Raw genomic sequence first — 17266 nt, 5'->3', positions numbered from 1 at the left:
ATCAGAAGTTTAAACTCATATGGTTTAAAATGCATGATTTCAGCGCAATAAACATGATAATCAGAACCAAAACAGATGTTTTTAGCAGGTCCGAGCTGTAATGGCGCAGCTCTATTCTGGAAAAGGGGCCGGGGAGCAGCAGCTCATTTGCATTTAAAGAGACAAGCCCAAAAAACAGCTTGTTTCTGCTTCCACTCAAAATAAGCATTTTCAAAATGATATAATAAATGATATGTGGAGTATTTTGAGCTGAAACTTCACAGACACATTCTGGGGACACCAGAGACTTATATTACATATTGTAAAAAGGGGCATAATATGTCTCCTTTAAGTATCTCTTAACGAGCTCCACTGTCTAGTAGGGTGCAGGTCAAGTCCTCTCTGTAACAGCCTTCAAAAAATAGTCCACGTGCAGAAGTGTCATTTATTTCCTGTTTGAGATCCACCAACGCTTATCGTCCCTGTTTTGTCTCTCTCTTGCTGTTTTTCTTCAGATGGAGTCTCCGGTCTCCACCCCGGCCCCTCCGCCACTTCACCTCCTTGCCTCTATGGGAAACAGTGACATCGCCTCACCTTGTGAGCAGCTTATGGTGCGAACACGGTCGGTGGCTGTCAACACATCTGATGTGGCCCTGTCCACTGAGCCAGAGTGCCTGGGACCCTGTGAGCCGGGCACCAGCGTCAACCTGGAGGGCATTGTGTGGCAAGAAACTGAGGACGGTAAGAAAACATACTGTAGAGCTTGTGATATAAGCTGAGTTTACAAATGTTCAATAGCCAGACTTTTGATTGAATCTGCGAAAAATTTGGCCCTCACTGTAGTTTATTCTGGCCAATAGCCACCTTGGTTAAGAAGAAGAGGCAGTCTGATTGACGTGTAAAGCGGCCAAGCTGGTTTGTGTTGATTACACCACAATAATCTGAGCAACAGGGACAATAAATAAATACATAGTGGCCATGAGTGGTTGTAAAGAAAATGTGAATAATTTGAATAGATCTGAATTTGTGTCCATCCAGACATATTAAAATATAATTTAAAATATTGCATTTCTGCTCATGGATATCTAGTTCACTCCAACTAAATTCTGGTTACTAACATGCCACAGTGATTAGTTGTTCCTCAGAGCTCATTGTATCAACACAGAACCAATGTTTCCAAGTGGAATGATAAAAACAAGCCAATCATATTTTGTATGTGTACTTCACTGGCACAGTGTTTGAGTAGATAAAAAGGAGATAAAAACATGGTAGCAGTATTTAAAAAAAAAACTGAATTAGGTCAAAGATTCATAGAACTGTACACACCCTATTTTCTGTGCACAACTTTTCATTAGTTCATTAGTTTATATGGATAAAAGTTTAGCAATTAAATAAAAAAAGAAAGCAGTGAAGGAACCAATTAAGAGTAGCAAAAACTGAAACTTTGTTGATTCTTGAATCAAAATACTATTCACAGAAGTAGATACTTAAAGTTTTCTATTTGTCAGCCTCCAGCAAGTGTTTCTGATAGAAGACAGAAAATTGGCAGCAAGTCACAGTGTTGCTTCAAAACAACACAGTTACAGAGATGAACAAAAATGGTCCAGTTTGAAGTCCTGGGGAAACAAAAAAAGTTTAAGAGTCTGTGAGTTTGGAACATGAGGGGTTGAACACCTTGTAGAGGAGTCCGTCTGTTTTGCTAAGCCATTTGTTTAGTCAGAGTCAAGTGCACATCATTATTTCTGATAGAAGACAGAAAATTGGCAGCAAGTCACAGTGTTGCTTCAAAACAACACAGTTACAGAGATGAACAAAAATGGTCCAGTTTGAAGTCCTGGGGAAACAAAAAAAGTTTAAGAGTCTGTGAGTTTGGAACATGAGGGGTTGAACACCTTGTTGAGGAGTCCGTCTGTTTTGCTAAGCCATTTGTTTAGTCAGAGTCAAGTGCACATCATTGATCATTACTCATGTGGAAATATGTTCTGCTATTTTTCACAACAAGGCAAACAATTTTTGTTATTGTTAAAACATTAGAATAGCTATATATACAGAGGTGCACATCTGAGATCTGGGAAGTCGTGGCCTAATGGTTAGAGAGTCGGACTCATAACCCAAAGGTTGTGGGTTTGAGTCTCGTACCGGCAGGGATTGTAGGTGGGGGGAGTGAATGTACAGTGCTCTCTCCCACCTTCAATACCACGACTGAGGTGCCCTTGAGCAAGGCACTGAACCCCCAACTGCTCCCCGGGCGCTGCAGCATAAATGGCTGCCCACTGCTCCGGGTGTGTGTTCACGGTGTGTGTGTGTTCACTGCCGTGTGTGCGCACTAAGGATGGGTTAAATGCAGAGCACTAATTCCTAGTATGGGTCACCATACTTGGCCACAGGTCACGTCACGTCACGTCACGTTTTTCAGCCCGGTTCTCAGATTTGGTGTGACCCATTAAAAATAACTATAAAAATAAAATAAATAATAGTATTATTGAAGTTTATTTAGTCCCAAATAAAATAATAAACAAAACCATAAAGAAAGTGTGATAATACTATTATCTTTAAAAAATAAAAAGTGAGTATTAAATAAAAGTTAATTTATAGTACACTTAAAAATACAATGCTAATATCGACATTTTCATTTTTTTTAAATGCCATTAATGAAAATTGACAAATTATTTGTCAACGAAATGAACACTGCATTCTTGAAAGTGGCATGTTTAATGAATAAAATCATTCCGTTTACTTCATTACTCCGCTTACACCAGTAAAAGAGTGTGTATGTACGGTCTTGTTATGGATACAGTTCAGATTCTGCTGAAGTCAGTTCAGCATTAGTTTAGTTTAGATCAATAACAGTGTGAAGTTAATCAGATATAAGCAGTTCTACAAAAGGCTGCAGTGTTGTTATTCAGCCTAAATTAGTTTGATATGGGCAGTTAGGTGTGTAGAAAATGGCCATTGAAATGTTTGCATGGCATTTTCTATGCAAATTTGGACACATAGAATTAAAAATCCCACTCTCATTAATGCACTCGAATGACATAAAATCATTATCCAAATATTACTTGCATTTATCACACCATTTACACATCAGGCCCCAGGACTGGAAATGGTTATTCAAGTTTTAAATGGTTGATGTTGTGCAGCACTGCACAAACATTGGCTACAAATAAAATTATTGATGGCGCAGTTCTAGATCTGGGATACTTTTAACTTCACCCATTACAATGTGGCACATGAGGTCTTACACGCTAGATTACCATGGTTTTTGAGCCTACAAGTTCCAAATAGATTCCATGTTCAACTGACACTTGTTCCAGCAGCACTTGACCAGATGTATTTAAATAATTAAGCTTGTAAAGCTTGCCTGTTCTGTTAGAGTACTTATAAGAGTAATTTTTACAGTACACAAATACCAAAATAATTTGTTCCTGTCCTCATTTACATATTAGTCTCTTCCTGAATTGCCCCCCAGGGATCAATAAAGTACATCTATCCTATATATCTTAGTTGAAAACACCTGCTTCTTAATGATTTCAGCCCCTTGTTCTGTTAACAGCTTCTTAACCAGAGCAGTACATGGTGCCTTTACGCTTGCAGATGAATTTATTCTAGCAGGATTTGTACAGATTCTGTAGGTTTGATTTTTTTTCCCATCCCATCTAATCATAGCCCACTGCAGAAACATCAGTGTGTTCTACTCTCCACATCCTCAATCTTGATTGTCGAGCATGAAAAGAAAAAATCTCCCTCAAATCCCTAAATGAGAGCAGATCTAGTCTATGGGTTGGCATTGGAGTATGTGCCGCCCACACTCTGCCTGCTGCCATCCTCCCAGTGCCGCCATATAAAGGGCTGCCTCATCAGCATTCAGAGTGCATTGGTTGTCTAAGTGTTTTCTATTCCTCTTGCCATGGGCACAGTGTGTCTGATTCACCCTGCTCCTCTGTGGCCACTTGTGTGTGTGTGTGTGTGTGTCTCTGACATACGAGAGGGAACGTAGTTGAAGGGTCAAGATGGAGAGAAAAACAGAACCGTTTGTGTTTCCATTCACAGCCCTGCCCAACCAGTGCCACACTTCCACAACATCAGCTCAATCTTTTTGCAGGACTGGTCCCAAACACAAGGCTCCAATTCATCTGCTCTTTCACTTTATAAAGGGGGAACCATTGGCGTGCAGGTGTTATCCACACCCTCTCTCGCTCTCTCTGGGATGGTTTCACTGGTGTGCATCTCTCCTTTTGATGTGTTATTATTTTCTCATCGGGGTGTTGGGCAGATCTGTATCGTGGTGACATTTTCTGTGGGTGGAAAGTAGAGCAGCAAGATCCCGTGGCAGGGAACACATCTCTCAACCACTTAGAGATGTCTTTCCACTGTGCTGCACTCTCTTAAAGATGGTGCAGACAGTCCACCCACACTTCTCATAAGGATGACTTGCTAAGTCCTAACACTGCCAATGTGCGAATGTGATCTGCCTTACCGCAGAGTTTAGATCCAACCCTAATCAAACACACCTGATGATGAAGGTTTTAGGGTTTGTTCAAAGTTACTGGTGTGTTAGAGTTAACTTTGCAGGTTGGTAGATCTCTATTGTTGCGTTCAAGTCGTAATTATGACCGCAGGTGCGTTCTAATAACTTAGATCAGAGCCAGATGGTGATGTACCTTTTCTACATAAAATTCAACAAGATTTTTTAGCTCTACAAAATAATGAATGAAATGCGATAAAAAATTTACATATAACACACCTGATAAAAAATGCGTATCAGGTGTGTTATATGTAAATATATCAGGTGCTGTAAATATATTCGGTAACACTTTCTATGAAGCCCATATTTATAATACATTATAAGGGTATTCTTAAGGCATTATAATGAATGCATAATGCATTATAAAAAACCTTATATGTTGTATCATCTCATGAATATTCATAAGAACAGTTTTAATATATTATAATATTTACTTATTTGTGTTTATAGCTTTTAAGAGTATGATGATTTATGAACACGTTGCATCCACTTTTATAATGGATTATATTTCTCATAGTTATAATGTATTATAAGTCTCATATCTTGCCATTTTTCTTATGCTACTTAAAGCGGTCAAAGACCACTTATAAGTAGTAATAATAATAATAATAAAGTTTTTTTTCTCTCAAACAGCTATAAGATCAGATATCAGATCAGATGAATGTGTAATATGACACATTTGCTTTGAACTATTTTTTTTGTAATATCAGTTTTATTATTTTTATGGTACCCTTTAAACAGCTGTTGATAAGTGACTCTGCAACTACATATCAACTAGCGGTCATTCGAGTATTAGTATGTCTGCTACTGTAAATATTTGCTAACACTTTATTTTGATGGTCAACCAACAGATAAACTGACTATAAGTGTCTTTGCAAGTACGTCAACTTATTCTACCATACTAGATTCTACCATTCGTGAGCATACTAATACTCTAATGAGAGTTAGTTGGCATGTAGTTGCCAAGTTGCTTATAGTCGATTGATTAAGGGGACCATCAAAATAAAATGTAACCATATAAAACATTGCATTTTTTTCAGTCAGAGTATAAAGCTCACATCAATGAATTAACATTAGCTCCACAGGAAACACTCAACATCTAACCACTCACAAGCTGTAGTAAGATACTGTGCAGATCTTAAATAAACAATGTCAAGATATGATACACTCCATTATTCTGTAAATGAAGTAGATTTAATATGGTGTTCATTGTGTGTTATAAATAATCATACTCTTAAACTTAAGTATTATGATGCATTATAACTGTTATGATTATTCATGAGTTGATATAACATATTAGAAGTTGTTTTATAATGCATTATGCATTCATTATAATGCCTTAAGAACACCCTTATAATGTATTATAAATACGGGCTTCATAGAAAGTGTTACCATATATTCTATTATAGTTGTACAATACAATGGTATTTTGTACATGGCACTTAGATTTATTTTAAATGAAAAAATAAAGTCATTATTTTTAGCAAATTTACCATCAATACCGATGCTGCATCCGTTGCGTCCATCATGTTTTCTCACTGACATTCCACACTCAGAAGTCGGAATCACAGGGCTTAAAATCCTTTTCCTTCGTTTCCTACTGGTAATTGCAACTTTGTGGTGGTGACGTTCAACTCGTAGTCATCAACTCAACTTGAAAGATTGAGCACCAATTCGACTTGTTTGGAATCATTACAGTGGTAGTCAGTCCATTTCTTATTTTGGATCTCCCTTATAAGCACACCTAATTTAACTCATTAGCTTTTTCGTTGTAGTCCAGATTAAAATGTAAAAAAAGATTGAAAATAAATAGCCTATTAAGTCTACATATTTAAGTATTTGGCTCTGTGATGAACATCATAGCAAATATGCAAATCTGATTGGCTGTTTAAATAATTTAAACACGATTCAGAAACAGAAAGTAGTGCAGCTGCTTTATTTCCGGGGGAACGGCTGCATTTAAAAGAATTATTATTATTATGAATGGCTGTTTAAATCATTTAAACACGATTCAGAAACAGAAAGTAGTGCAGCTGCTTTATTTCCGGGGTTTCCGGGGGAACGGCTGCATTTAAAAGAATTATTATTATTATTATTTCTACAGTTTAGCGCCATCTGCTGTCAGAGAGTGAAAGTGCACTTTCATCCAGAGCGTCTCTCACATGTTCCGCCATGTGTTTCTCGTCCGCGCTTGTTTACATCAGAGTGCGCAGGTGTCTTTCACGCAGCATACAGCGGTGTTGTGCATTTTGACCAGTTGATGAGAAAAGTATTCTTAAAATGCGTTCAAAATTCTGAATAATTTGTAATATATAATTATTCACGGTATTTAGAAGTGCCCACGATAACAATATCGTGCATATTCATTACCGTGATATATCGCATTACCGAATACTGGCACAAAACTAGATGCCCATTTGTGTGACGTCACAAAAACAGGCCCCTCCCACGATAGTTTGATTGACAGTAGTATTTCCTCACAGACTGGAATGGCGTCTTACCTTAGATCCGCCCTGAGTGAGCTGTCATCAGTCCGCCATTGTTTCACCGCCGGAGCAGATGTAGGCAAGAATGACTCCTAAGCGATTGAGGTGTTCTGTTGTTGGATGTAATAATGAACATAGCTGTCGGCAAATGCACCCTTTACTTGATGGGAAATTACTTGATGGGAAATGCTTAAACCAGCCTAAGATGGTTTGCTGGTCTTAGCTTGGTTAAGCTGGTCTCCTTGCCTGTCCAGCTAAAAAAAACAATCATGACAAATCTATGTAGACCTGGTGTAGCCTTTAAACTCCAATAGAGCTGTTTTTAATGGAGTGTAAGAGTGCAGCAGCGCACATGCCAAGCTTCTGTTTGTTCCACTTTGGCTACTGAAGGGCATCAAAGGTGAAACGCCGGCCATTTAGCCTCATTTAGCCTGGGTTCAGACAGGTGGCCAGAGAACCGCTAATGACTGCAAGTGAAATAGGAAGGGGCCCCCGCTAATGTGCTCTTCGACTGACCTCCACTGACATTTTTCAAACGAACGTTCATGAATTCAGCTTTCACATTTGGATGCCCACACTACGTTTGGTGGAAAACAAGGTTCATTATTTATTTATTATTTATAAAAAATATATAATATCCCATACTACTAAAAAGACACTCCTTCTTAAAAAGCAATTTTCTGCAGATTTAGTTTATTTCATTTAATTTTAAAATGTTCATTTAGTGTACTAAGTAGTAAACTGAAGTTTCAGTATACTTACAAAATTTAACATAGTAATGGCTTATCTTAAATTTATTAGCCTGACTGAAGTCATATCAAGGTTATTCTGCCTCTCATTAAGGGCATATAATTGTAATGTGTTATTGATTTTGCCTGCTATTATGGTCGTGCAAAATCACAGAAATATCCAGCATTTACCTGTCCGAGCTTCTGTAGCAAAACCTCTGAATCACTGCCAGACGCAAGCATTTTCATTTGCTTCAGCTGTTTTCACACAATTGCTAAACCATTTGCAGAGGCGGCTCACAGTACTGCAAAGTCAGATGGAGGACACCATCAAACAATTTTCCTCCCAGAAACAGCACACTTGGCTCCTTACAGCTTTTAGCTGGTGTAATCATGAAGTGCACAGTAAAAATAGCAGGGCTGCTTTGAGAGTGCTGGCCTTAGAAAACCTCCATTTGCACTATTTAAATGGGAATTGTGGCTTCTGCAAGGACTGTGTGTGGAATATTGGTAATGAGGTGGAGAAGCAACCAGATGAGTAGTGCTCATGAATCAGAAAACTGACATTATAACTGTACAGTATTATTGTGTCATTGAGTCTCTGTATAGATAACGGCGATATTCTTACATTATATTAAGGGTCCTCTTTATCTTTTACAGGTATGTTGGTGGTCAATGTTACTTGGCGGAACAAAACGTATGTTGGAACACTTTTGGATTGTACCCGTCATGACTGGGCTCCTCCAAGGTATGTGAAGTGTTTTAACATATCAAATCAAGAAAATCATATATTCCTCCCTAGGATACGAGTCTCTGCTTGTCAGTCCCCTTTCCTTCCTACCACATCAGTACTCCCTCTGGACTAGCAGTAAGCCAGGTGTATCATCATAAACCTTAGGGATGAGAGGCACACTATTAAAAACATACACATCACCAAGCCTATCAGGTGATAAGAATAGAATTCCACCTCTGACTGGATGCATGAATCTAAATAGTATGAGTTTATTTAATTTAATAGTTTGAATATCCAAATCTTTTTAAATCAAGTCGTTTACAATTACTTTATTATTAAAGGCTTATATTTTAGTAGTATTTAAATATGCTAAAGTGTTAATAGTTACACACTGTATGAAATGTGCTGAAAGTACAAATCTAAATGTTGCACTTATTTGGTGTTTTAATTGCTGAAATTGAAAAAGTATCAGTAGCATGTTTTTAGAGGTTTAAACGTGTAAAGGATTTTTTCTATATTTTACCAAATTTCATCGAATTGATCTTTTTAGACACTTGACAGCCTTTAATTTAGTCTGTGTCATCGCACCAAATTATTATTATTACCGTAATTGTGAAGATCTTGTAAATAATCTTTATTTTTCTTAAAGGTTCTGCGAGTCTCCCACAAGTGACCTAGAAATGAGAAACGGACGTGGCCGTGGTAAAAGAATGCGACCCAATAGCAACACCCCAGTCAACGAGAACAGCAACTCATCTGATAATAAGGGCAGCAACAACAGCAAGACCAGAGCAAGTTCCAACAGCAAGGGTCGGCGCGTAAACCAAAACTCCTCTGAGCGCAGGACTCCGCCCAATAGCAACACAGAGGACATAAAAGCCAGTCCCTCCTCAGCCAGTAAGCGCAAGAACAAACCTGCATCAGACATGGAGCCCAACTCTAGCTCTGAGGATTCTAAAGGCAACAAGCGTATGCGCACAAATTCAAATGGTGGAATGACCTCCTCTGCACTCCCAATTCCCATCATCAAAACTGAGTCCCTTCCTCCTCCTTTAGACCGAACCTGTCCCTCACCTGTACTGATTGACTGCCCACATCCCAATTGCAACAAAAAGTACAAGCACATCAATGGCCTGAAGTACCACCAGGCTCGTGCTCATAATGATGACGATATTAAGTTGGACATGGACGGTGACAGCGAATATGGGGAAGAATCCTCTCTCCACCCAGAGCCAGGAAGTTGCAACGGCGCTTCGATTACACAGAAAGGCTCTCTCTCCCCAGCACGTTCTGTCACACCCAAAGGAAGAGGTTTTGATGCTCAGAGTCCATCTCCTTCTCCTGGGAAGTTTGGTCCCAAGTCAAAGAAAAAGAATGGTGATGTTGAAACAGATGTTTGTGGCACACCTATGGAGGGTTGTGAGGAGGGGCCTTGTGTCACTGCTGATGAGGCTAGCAATGATGGCATGGAGGACAGGAAGTCCAAAAAGCCAAGCAGCAATGTCAAGTCTGACAAGCTGTCCCAGAAAAACATGAAGTCTTCCAGACCCATGGCTCCATCCCTCCCTTCTCAGCAGTTGTACTCATTGCAGCCAACATCATTTAGTGGTGGAAGCCCCAACCATCCTCCAGGGATGGCCAACCTGTTGCAGGGCATCCCCAAGAGCCCCCAGCTAAAAGGCATTCAGTCTAAGTTGGGTGTAACTGGTGACTCGTCGCCAATTAATCCAGCTTTGAGCAGCTCCAAGGACAAAAAGAAAAAAGACAAGAAAAAGAAAGATTTGGGCAAGGATGCAGACAGTCCCAAGCTCCCAGGAAAGAGTGGGAAAACTGAAGAGGGGAAAAGCCCATACTCTGAGTCCTCTGACCCAGGAAGCAGGAGTGAGGGTCATCTCAATGGCTCCTCAGACCCTCATCAAAGCCGCCTTGCTAGCATGAAGGCAGAGGCGGATAAGATATACAGCTTCACGGATAATGCTCCCAGTCCATCCATCGGGGTGGCCAGTCGTGTGGATAGCAGCGGACAGCCTCTCACTCCCCTTCACGCTGTCACCCAGAATGGGGGAGATAGCTCCTCGGTAAAGACAAACAGCCCTGCATACTCTGACATATCTGATGCCGGGGAGGATGGGGAAGGCAGAATGGAAGGGGCCAAAGGTAAAGCGGAAGATCAGTCAGGCAGGGACGGTGCGAAGAAGGCACTATTTCCCTCTCAGGCATCCTCTAAGGATTCTGCATATTATGCTAGCTATGACAACTACTACTCTCCCAGTTACACCCACTCTAGCCCCAGTGGCGCTACTGCTGGTGGGCCTCTGCCGGACGGGCAAGCTGTGAAACTGAAGAAGGAAGATGAGCAAGAATCGCCAGAGGAGAAGATGAAGGTGGACGTGCAGGATGAGCGCAAAGCTGAGATCGCTTCAAGTCAGCCACACCAGCAGCAAGCCTCTGTCATTCAGCAGCGCTCCAATATGTACATGCAGCCACTCTACTACAACCAATACTACGTCCCCCCATATGGATACCCAGATCAGGTTTATCACAACCACCTCATGAACACTAATCCAAGCTACAGGCAGCAGTATGAGGAAAGGCAAAGACTCATGTCTGAGCAGCAGAGGTCTGCTGAGAAAAAGCCTGATTCAGGTGTAAAGGACAGGGAGGCCTCTCTGAAGGAGGACTGGAAACAGAAGGGCCCTGTTCCTCCCAGCCTAACAAAAGCCCCAAGCCTTTCAGACCTGGGAAAGCCACAGGCCCCTGGCAAGCAGAGAGACACTTCCTCTGAACCTGCCAAGACAGTCATCATCCCTAAAGGGGAGGAGGCTAAGCTGCAGCCACAGCAGGCTGAAGGGCTTAAAATGAAGCTCAGTGAAGCTGGCCATCATGGAAAGGATGACTCAAAGGCAAGTGTGGAGTCTGCCAGGCTGGATATGGAGCAAGCCATGTGGTACAGACAGGTGAGGCAATCATGTGATTCTTGAACAAAATGACTGCACAGTTTGCAGGCTAGAGGGATAACTCACCCACAGATGAAAATGTAGACATCTTTTACTCACCTTCATGTCATATAGTGACCAGGGACTCTGAAACGGACAAAAACAAGCACAATTAAAGTCTTCTAATGTGAAATGCAAGACCCATCTGGTCTTTGATTACTGTTGGGAGAATGTATTTTAAAATGTAAAAACACAATTTCATAAGGGTAAGCTTAGCAGTCGTGGCCTAATGGTTAGAGAGTCGGACTTGTAACCCAAAAGTCGCAAGTTTGAGTCTCGGTGGGGGGAGTGAATGACCACACTGTGTTAAACTTTCAACACCACGACTGCGTGAGACCCTTGAGCAAGGCACTGAAACCCCAACTGCTCCCCGGGTGCTGCAGCAAAAATGGCTGCCCACTACACCTGGTGTGTGTGTGCACTTGGATGGGTTAAAAGTAGAGCACAAATTCCAAGTATGGTACACCATACTTGGCTACATGTCACTTCACTTTTTTTCACTTTTTTATTACCTCTCAAAACCATAACTTTAAGTTCTATCTGTCTCCAGTACCCTGACAGTCAGAGACCGCCAGATGAGGACCGAGACCGGGAGCGGGACAGAAAAGGCAAAGATGAGAGGCCTAGGCCGAAAGACAGCAGCTCCAAAAAAGATATTAAAGATGGAACTGATGGTCCATGTCCTCCCTTCGCTGAGGACCAGCGAAGTGGAGGGAAAGATGCCCGGCCCAATGCCCATATACCTTTCAGCTCCCCCTTACCACAGCACCAACCCTACCTACATTACATGCATGGATATCCTTTTGGGCAAAGCTACGATACCAGCCATCCTGGATACAGAGGCATGTCCTCTGTCATGATGCAGAACTACCCAGGTAAGACAAATAATAACATCTGAATGGTGATATTCATATACTATTATTAGCATATTGTCCTTAATAAAAACAACAGTGCCTACTTACTAGTAAACTTTGTTGTGTAACGATTGATTTGCACGGTTTGAACAACAACAAGTACAGAAAGGTGCAAAGGATTGCTTGGAAGACACATTTTGAGTGTGCAGTCGTCTTGCGTGTAAAATCGAGCTTGTGTAGCTGGAAGTGTTGGCATTCATGTACTTGCATAAAGCATGATTTGAGCCTTAATGTGCTGAAAAAGTACATAATAGCACTCTTATAAACTAGAAAAACAGTATGGTATTCTAATCTATCTTTAGGGTCCTATCTGCCAGCGGGATACCCTTTCTCCCCTTACGGCAGTAAAATGGGCAGTGGAGAAGAGGGAGAGAAATCTCGCTCCAGCCCCACAGTCAGCAGCAAGTCGGCTTCAGAGTCCAAAGCCTTGGACATGCTACACCAACACGCCAACCAGTACAAGAGCAAATCGCCCACTGTTGCCGAAAAGTATGAAAGGGAGCGAGGAGGAGGCGACCGAGAACGAGAGAGGGAGAGAGAATTAGATCGACCGCGTTCATCTCCTTCCCAACGCATAATGCCACCCCACCACCACCTAGGCTATCCACTTGTAGCCGGGCAGTACGATCTGTCTTATGCCACAGGTCAGCAGTCTAGTACTCTTTCACATTAACTTGTAAAATTAAGTATGAAAATTCTGAATGTTTTTAGATGGTTGTAGGTGAAGCTCACAAAGCCTGCCTAGAATGTCATATCAATTCCCCAAATCTTGACTGAAATGAGAGAAAAAGGTGCCTATAGCTGCTATAAAACTGTACCAATTCCACAAAGAAAACTCTGAGAGTAAACAACATCTTTACTGGATGTTCCTTAATTGCAGGCCTTTCATCGTCAGCGATTGTTGCCAGTCAGCAAGCCTCAGCCCATTCCCTTTACCCACCAGCACGGAGGTGAGAATGGTAAGAGAAAACAAAGATCAAGGAAAGCCGGCAGGAGGGTTGGATTGTGGCCAAACAAGCGAGTGAATCACATTAATCACAGTGAAAATTGACCACAGTAGTTGGATGTGTATCCCCATTTCTGCTTTCATGTCATGTGCAATGTAAAAGCTTTTTTTGATACCCAAGCTTACAAAGAAGTCTTTATAATTGTTCCACTTGCTTTGAGCCCCTTCTCTTTAAAGCTTCTGTAGAACACCATCTGTTTCAGAGCATTATGATTATTTAAGGCCCCCTAGATTGAGGCTAGCACTTTTAGGAGGGCAGCATTGCTAACACATCAGAAGCCTATAGTGTTCTCTGGTGGAGAAACATGTAATAACATCATGGGGAGATGTTTTATAATAAATGATCAATGTTATTATAATATAGCTTTTTTTATTTATTTATAATGTTTCATCAGTTATGCATTTTATTAGTTTATGTATGTTTATAATATATTTACATTTATAATAGTTAACTGTTTATAGATTTCATTTAATAGCCAAATCTGATTGACCTTATGCTGTATTCTAACCAGTGCTCTCTTGTGTTTTCTTTTCTTTCTTTAGGGAAACCTGATGGTCTCGCCCTTCTTTACAAATAATCATGTGACTGGATCACATGGGGAAGTATATGGAGTTCATTTAGACATCAGTTGAATGGTGTTTCTATATTTGTAGTTTTTCTGCCGGAATGTGTGGCAGATTGATGTTTTCCTAGTATCTGTACCTCGTACCCCACTACAGACTGTGAGACCAGGTTCAAAGCCATCCTGCCCTGCTCAAAGCCTAGCTGGCCACTGAACTGTGCCTGTGAACTGGTGAGGAATGATTGAAAAGCAAGGACTGTGATTCCGCTCACCCGATGCAGGCTGTGGCCAGACAAGAGGCAAGGGCTCGAGGGGACATAAGAACACAAAGACTGAAAATAGTTTTATCACACCGAGATAACGAAAGTTGTTTCCCTTTTTTATTTTAGTTGGCATCGTCACTGAAAAAAAGAAAAAAAAATCAGTTTGTCCCACGGTTTTTGAATTGTTGTTCTCTAGATACCACCAGTGAAAGCTACAGATATTATCTAGCAACAGCAGTGGTTCCTAAATGGTTCTCATTGCAACATGCCTCAAGACTGCTCTGTTTTTTTCCTCATGATTTTTTTATCTTTTTCCAAGTCTCTCTTCTCTATCATCAGCATGGTTCCATGTACCGAGAATGACATCAATGTTTTATTTGATCATTATTACTTTTTTCAAAAAAGTTCCGTTCTTAGAACCAGTAAGTTAAAACTGTACTGCGTACCGGTAACCATCATGCTGTGTTTTAGCCATGTTCAGCAGTATCATCCAGCTTCCCGTGGACTAGCAAATCCAGGAAACCATTTTAAGAAGCCATGACTGCCCTCACGCATCTGCTTTCAGCAAGACATTTCACTTCCAGATTCATTTGCGATATATATAATTTCAGTGAGCACTGTTCCGTCACATTCTTTCATTAGAACATCACTGGCTGAGGTCCGTTTACTCCAGGGATTTCTCTTCGATTCCACTTGGTTATCCTTCAACTTGAATCTGAATATCCTCGTTCCCGTCTTGGCTACCTTACCTCATCGCGAACAGAATTTCTGATTTATCGCTATGGTTCTTAAAATGAATGTTTGTTAATGTGACAAGGTATAGTAAGTTCTTTTAAAGAGACGCTTACGTGTTGGCCGTTCTGCGGTATGGGGTGCGTGACACCAGAGGCCCAGTAGATTTGTTCTAATTGTTCTGAAGTTCTTGCATGGGGCCTCTCTATCCCTGAACACTTATTGTGGAAGTGTTGTGATAAATCCAGCGTATTTTATGAAACCAAGTGAGCGTTTGACCCCGAACATGCTTTCATAGCCCATCATGCTCTGTGTATTTCACGTGTCGTCCAGCATGGTGTATTATAGCACTAGAAATGTGACTTTAAACAGTGTCTCCTCAGGCAAAGCAAACTGGTTTTGCACCAAACGCTGTCGATATTCTTGGTTGCGCACACTGTGTGATGTCTGTATATGATGTACAGAGGAACTGTTTTAAATGCAATCAAGAAACCATCCGATTACTTTGTTGTTTTGTTTCGAAATCTGTCGCTAGGGTGTGTTTTTCTTTTCCTCTTCGGTGTTGTCCTCTGCTTTATCTTCCATAGCTTTGTATTGGCTCGCCGTCACAATGCTTGCTGGTTTTTTAACATTCACTAGGTCCGTGAAACTCTTAAATGAGTTTTTGGAGTCTCTCAATCCAAAATCTCAACTAGGCGCTCTCGGTAGATCTCAGGCGGTTCCCTGGTCGTTTGCTGCTGATATTTTGTCATATTTTCACACAAAGTGATTTTAGCAGGTAGATTTTAACAGGCTCTGCTAGAATGAGACGAAAGACAGGTGTTCGGAGGATTACGGTAACTCTCATGTGTGAAGTCACAATAAAAAAAGCAACAACAGCAGTACACTGAATACTGAGAGAAATGGGCTTTAAGTTACACATCCAATATATTCATCAATATGTCATTTGGTATTAGGTACATTGGGATGTTTGAGTCACACACAACAACTTTCTGAATTGTCATGCGTTCAAACCTGAAAAATTTGGAAAGAATCTCAGTACGGATCATGAAATTTGTCACATGCATTTTGTGCTAGTTTCAAATGGTGCTCAGTTGACATGCTGTGATTTGTTGGAAAGAGGATGCAGTGCACTATTGCATGCTTCGCGTCATTTACACGATGGACTACCACCTTTTTCCAGTTGAGCTTCATCCCAAGTGTTTCTCAAAAGACAATTAGTCACAAAGTATCAGGCCCCGGTACTTAAAGAATGTTTACTTTTTTTTTTGAATGGCTTTGTTTGGAATCTTTTTTTTTTTTCTCCCTGTATCACCCAATTCCTCCTGTTCTTTCTTGGGCTGTTTCTCTTATGTAAAGTGTACATTACCACGTTTCTTTTTTTATACAATACTGTAACTTGCCTTTGTACATTTAGGCAAAAAAAATAAATACATCTTTTTATGAGACAATCATATCTGTCCTTGCGTGGCTCTCTTCTGTTTTATAATCATTAAAAAATGATTTTAATTTTGCTTTTCAATAAAAAGGTTTTTGTCATCTTATTTTGTTTTTTCAAAACAGAAGACCCTTTTCAGGTAAATTATCATATTGAACACTGTAAGATCCAGTTACCACTAGAGGACACCCACTTCCACTCTATCAAGTTTATTTTTTTTCATTTTTATTATTATTTCATTTATTCTATTCATTCCTTCTAGAATGTTTAACCAATGTATCTTAATGACTTTCCCTAATCGTTCATGAATTCTGGATAATGTTAATAAAGCTTTTCATAGAGTTTATGCAATTTACAGTCAATGAAATGCTAGAAAATGCACTGTAGAACTGTCATAGACTTAAGAATTATTTTCCATGGTATATCCAGGCCTCGTTTATTTTGAATTCTCTGATATTTCCAAGATTTCCATTACTGTGGGAATGCTGTTAATCATTTAAAAATGAGTGCTTATACGTTTATAAATATGACCGGCTCAATTGCTGGAAATATTGCAAAGCTTCACCATTAAATATCTTGGATGCATGAAATTCCAAATCCTTAGCTTTTTAATTCACCTGACTTAATATTACTCTAATGCTGTTAAGACAGTCATATGACAATGAAATGTCTGAAAGGGTAATTGTTTTGAATCATCTTGAGTATTTGCACAGTAAGAAACATAAAGCCCTTTCAGCTTTTGTAAAGGGCTTTGTCATTAACAAAGAGCGCTTTTTATGTGCAATGTGATGCAGAAGTGGAGATTATGCGAGGATGATTTTGTTGAGTGTAAATATAAAATCTGATTATCGCTGCAGGGAGGGGTTAGGGGGAGGGGAGGGAGGGAGGCAGGGAGATGCTGAG

The 17266-nt window shown here is 40.3% G+C and overlaps 1 protein-coding gene across 2 annotated transcripts in view; it reads left to right on the top strand.

Moving 5' to 3' along the window:
- Positions 1-16320, top strand: part of LOC107594478 (zinc finger protein 609-like) — a 51209-nt gene extending 34889 nt beyond the window's left edge. The window contains exons 3-9 of one of the 2 annotated variants that reach the window (XM_016284542.1): positions 495-720; positions 8379-8466; positions 9101-11408; positions 11998-12322; positions 12664-13005; positions 13242-13311; positions 13911-16320. In XM_016284542.1, coding sequence (XP_016140028.1) covers positions 495-720; positions 8379-8466; positions 9101-11408; positions 11998-12322; positions 12664-13005; positions 13242-13311; positions 13911-13920 — 3369 coding nt within the window. In that variant the 3' untranslated portion in view covers positions 13921-16320. Of the gene's footprint in view, positions 1-494; positions 721-8378; positions 8467-9100; positions 11409-11997; positions 12323-12663; positions 13006-13241; positions 13321-13910 lie in introns of both variants that reach the window. The other variant, XM_016284543.1, reaches the window with a different exon arrangement.
- The last annotated feature ends 946 nt before the right edge of the window (positions 16321-17266 follow it).

The sequence above is a fragment of the Sinocyclocheilus grahami genome, unplaced genomic scaffold (assembly GCF_001515645.1).
Source record: "Sinocyclocheilus grahami isolate Dianchi unplaced genomic scaffold, SAMN03320097.WGS_v1.1 scaffold184.1, whole genome shotgun sequence".
Classification (NCBI taxonomy): domain Eukaryota; kingdom Metazoa; phylum Chordata; class Actinopteri; order Cypriniformes; family Cyprinidae; genus Sinocyclocheilus; species Sinocyclocheilus grahami.
Note: the sequence above shows the minus strand (reverse complement) of the source record. Positions and strands in the feature narration are given on the sequence as shown.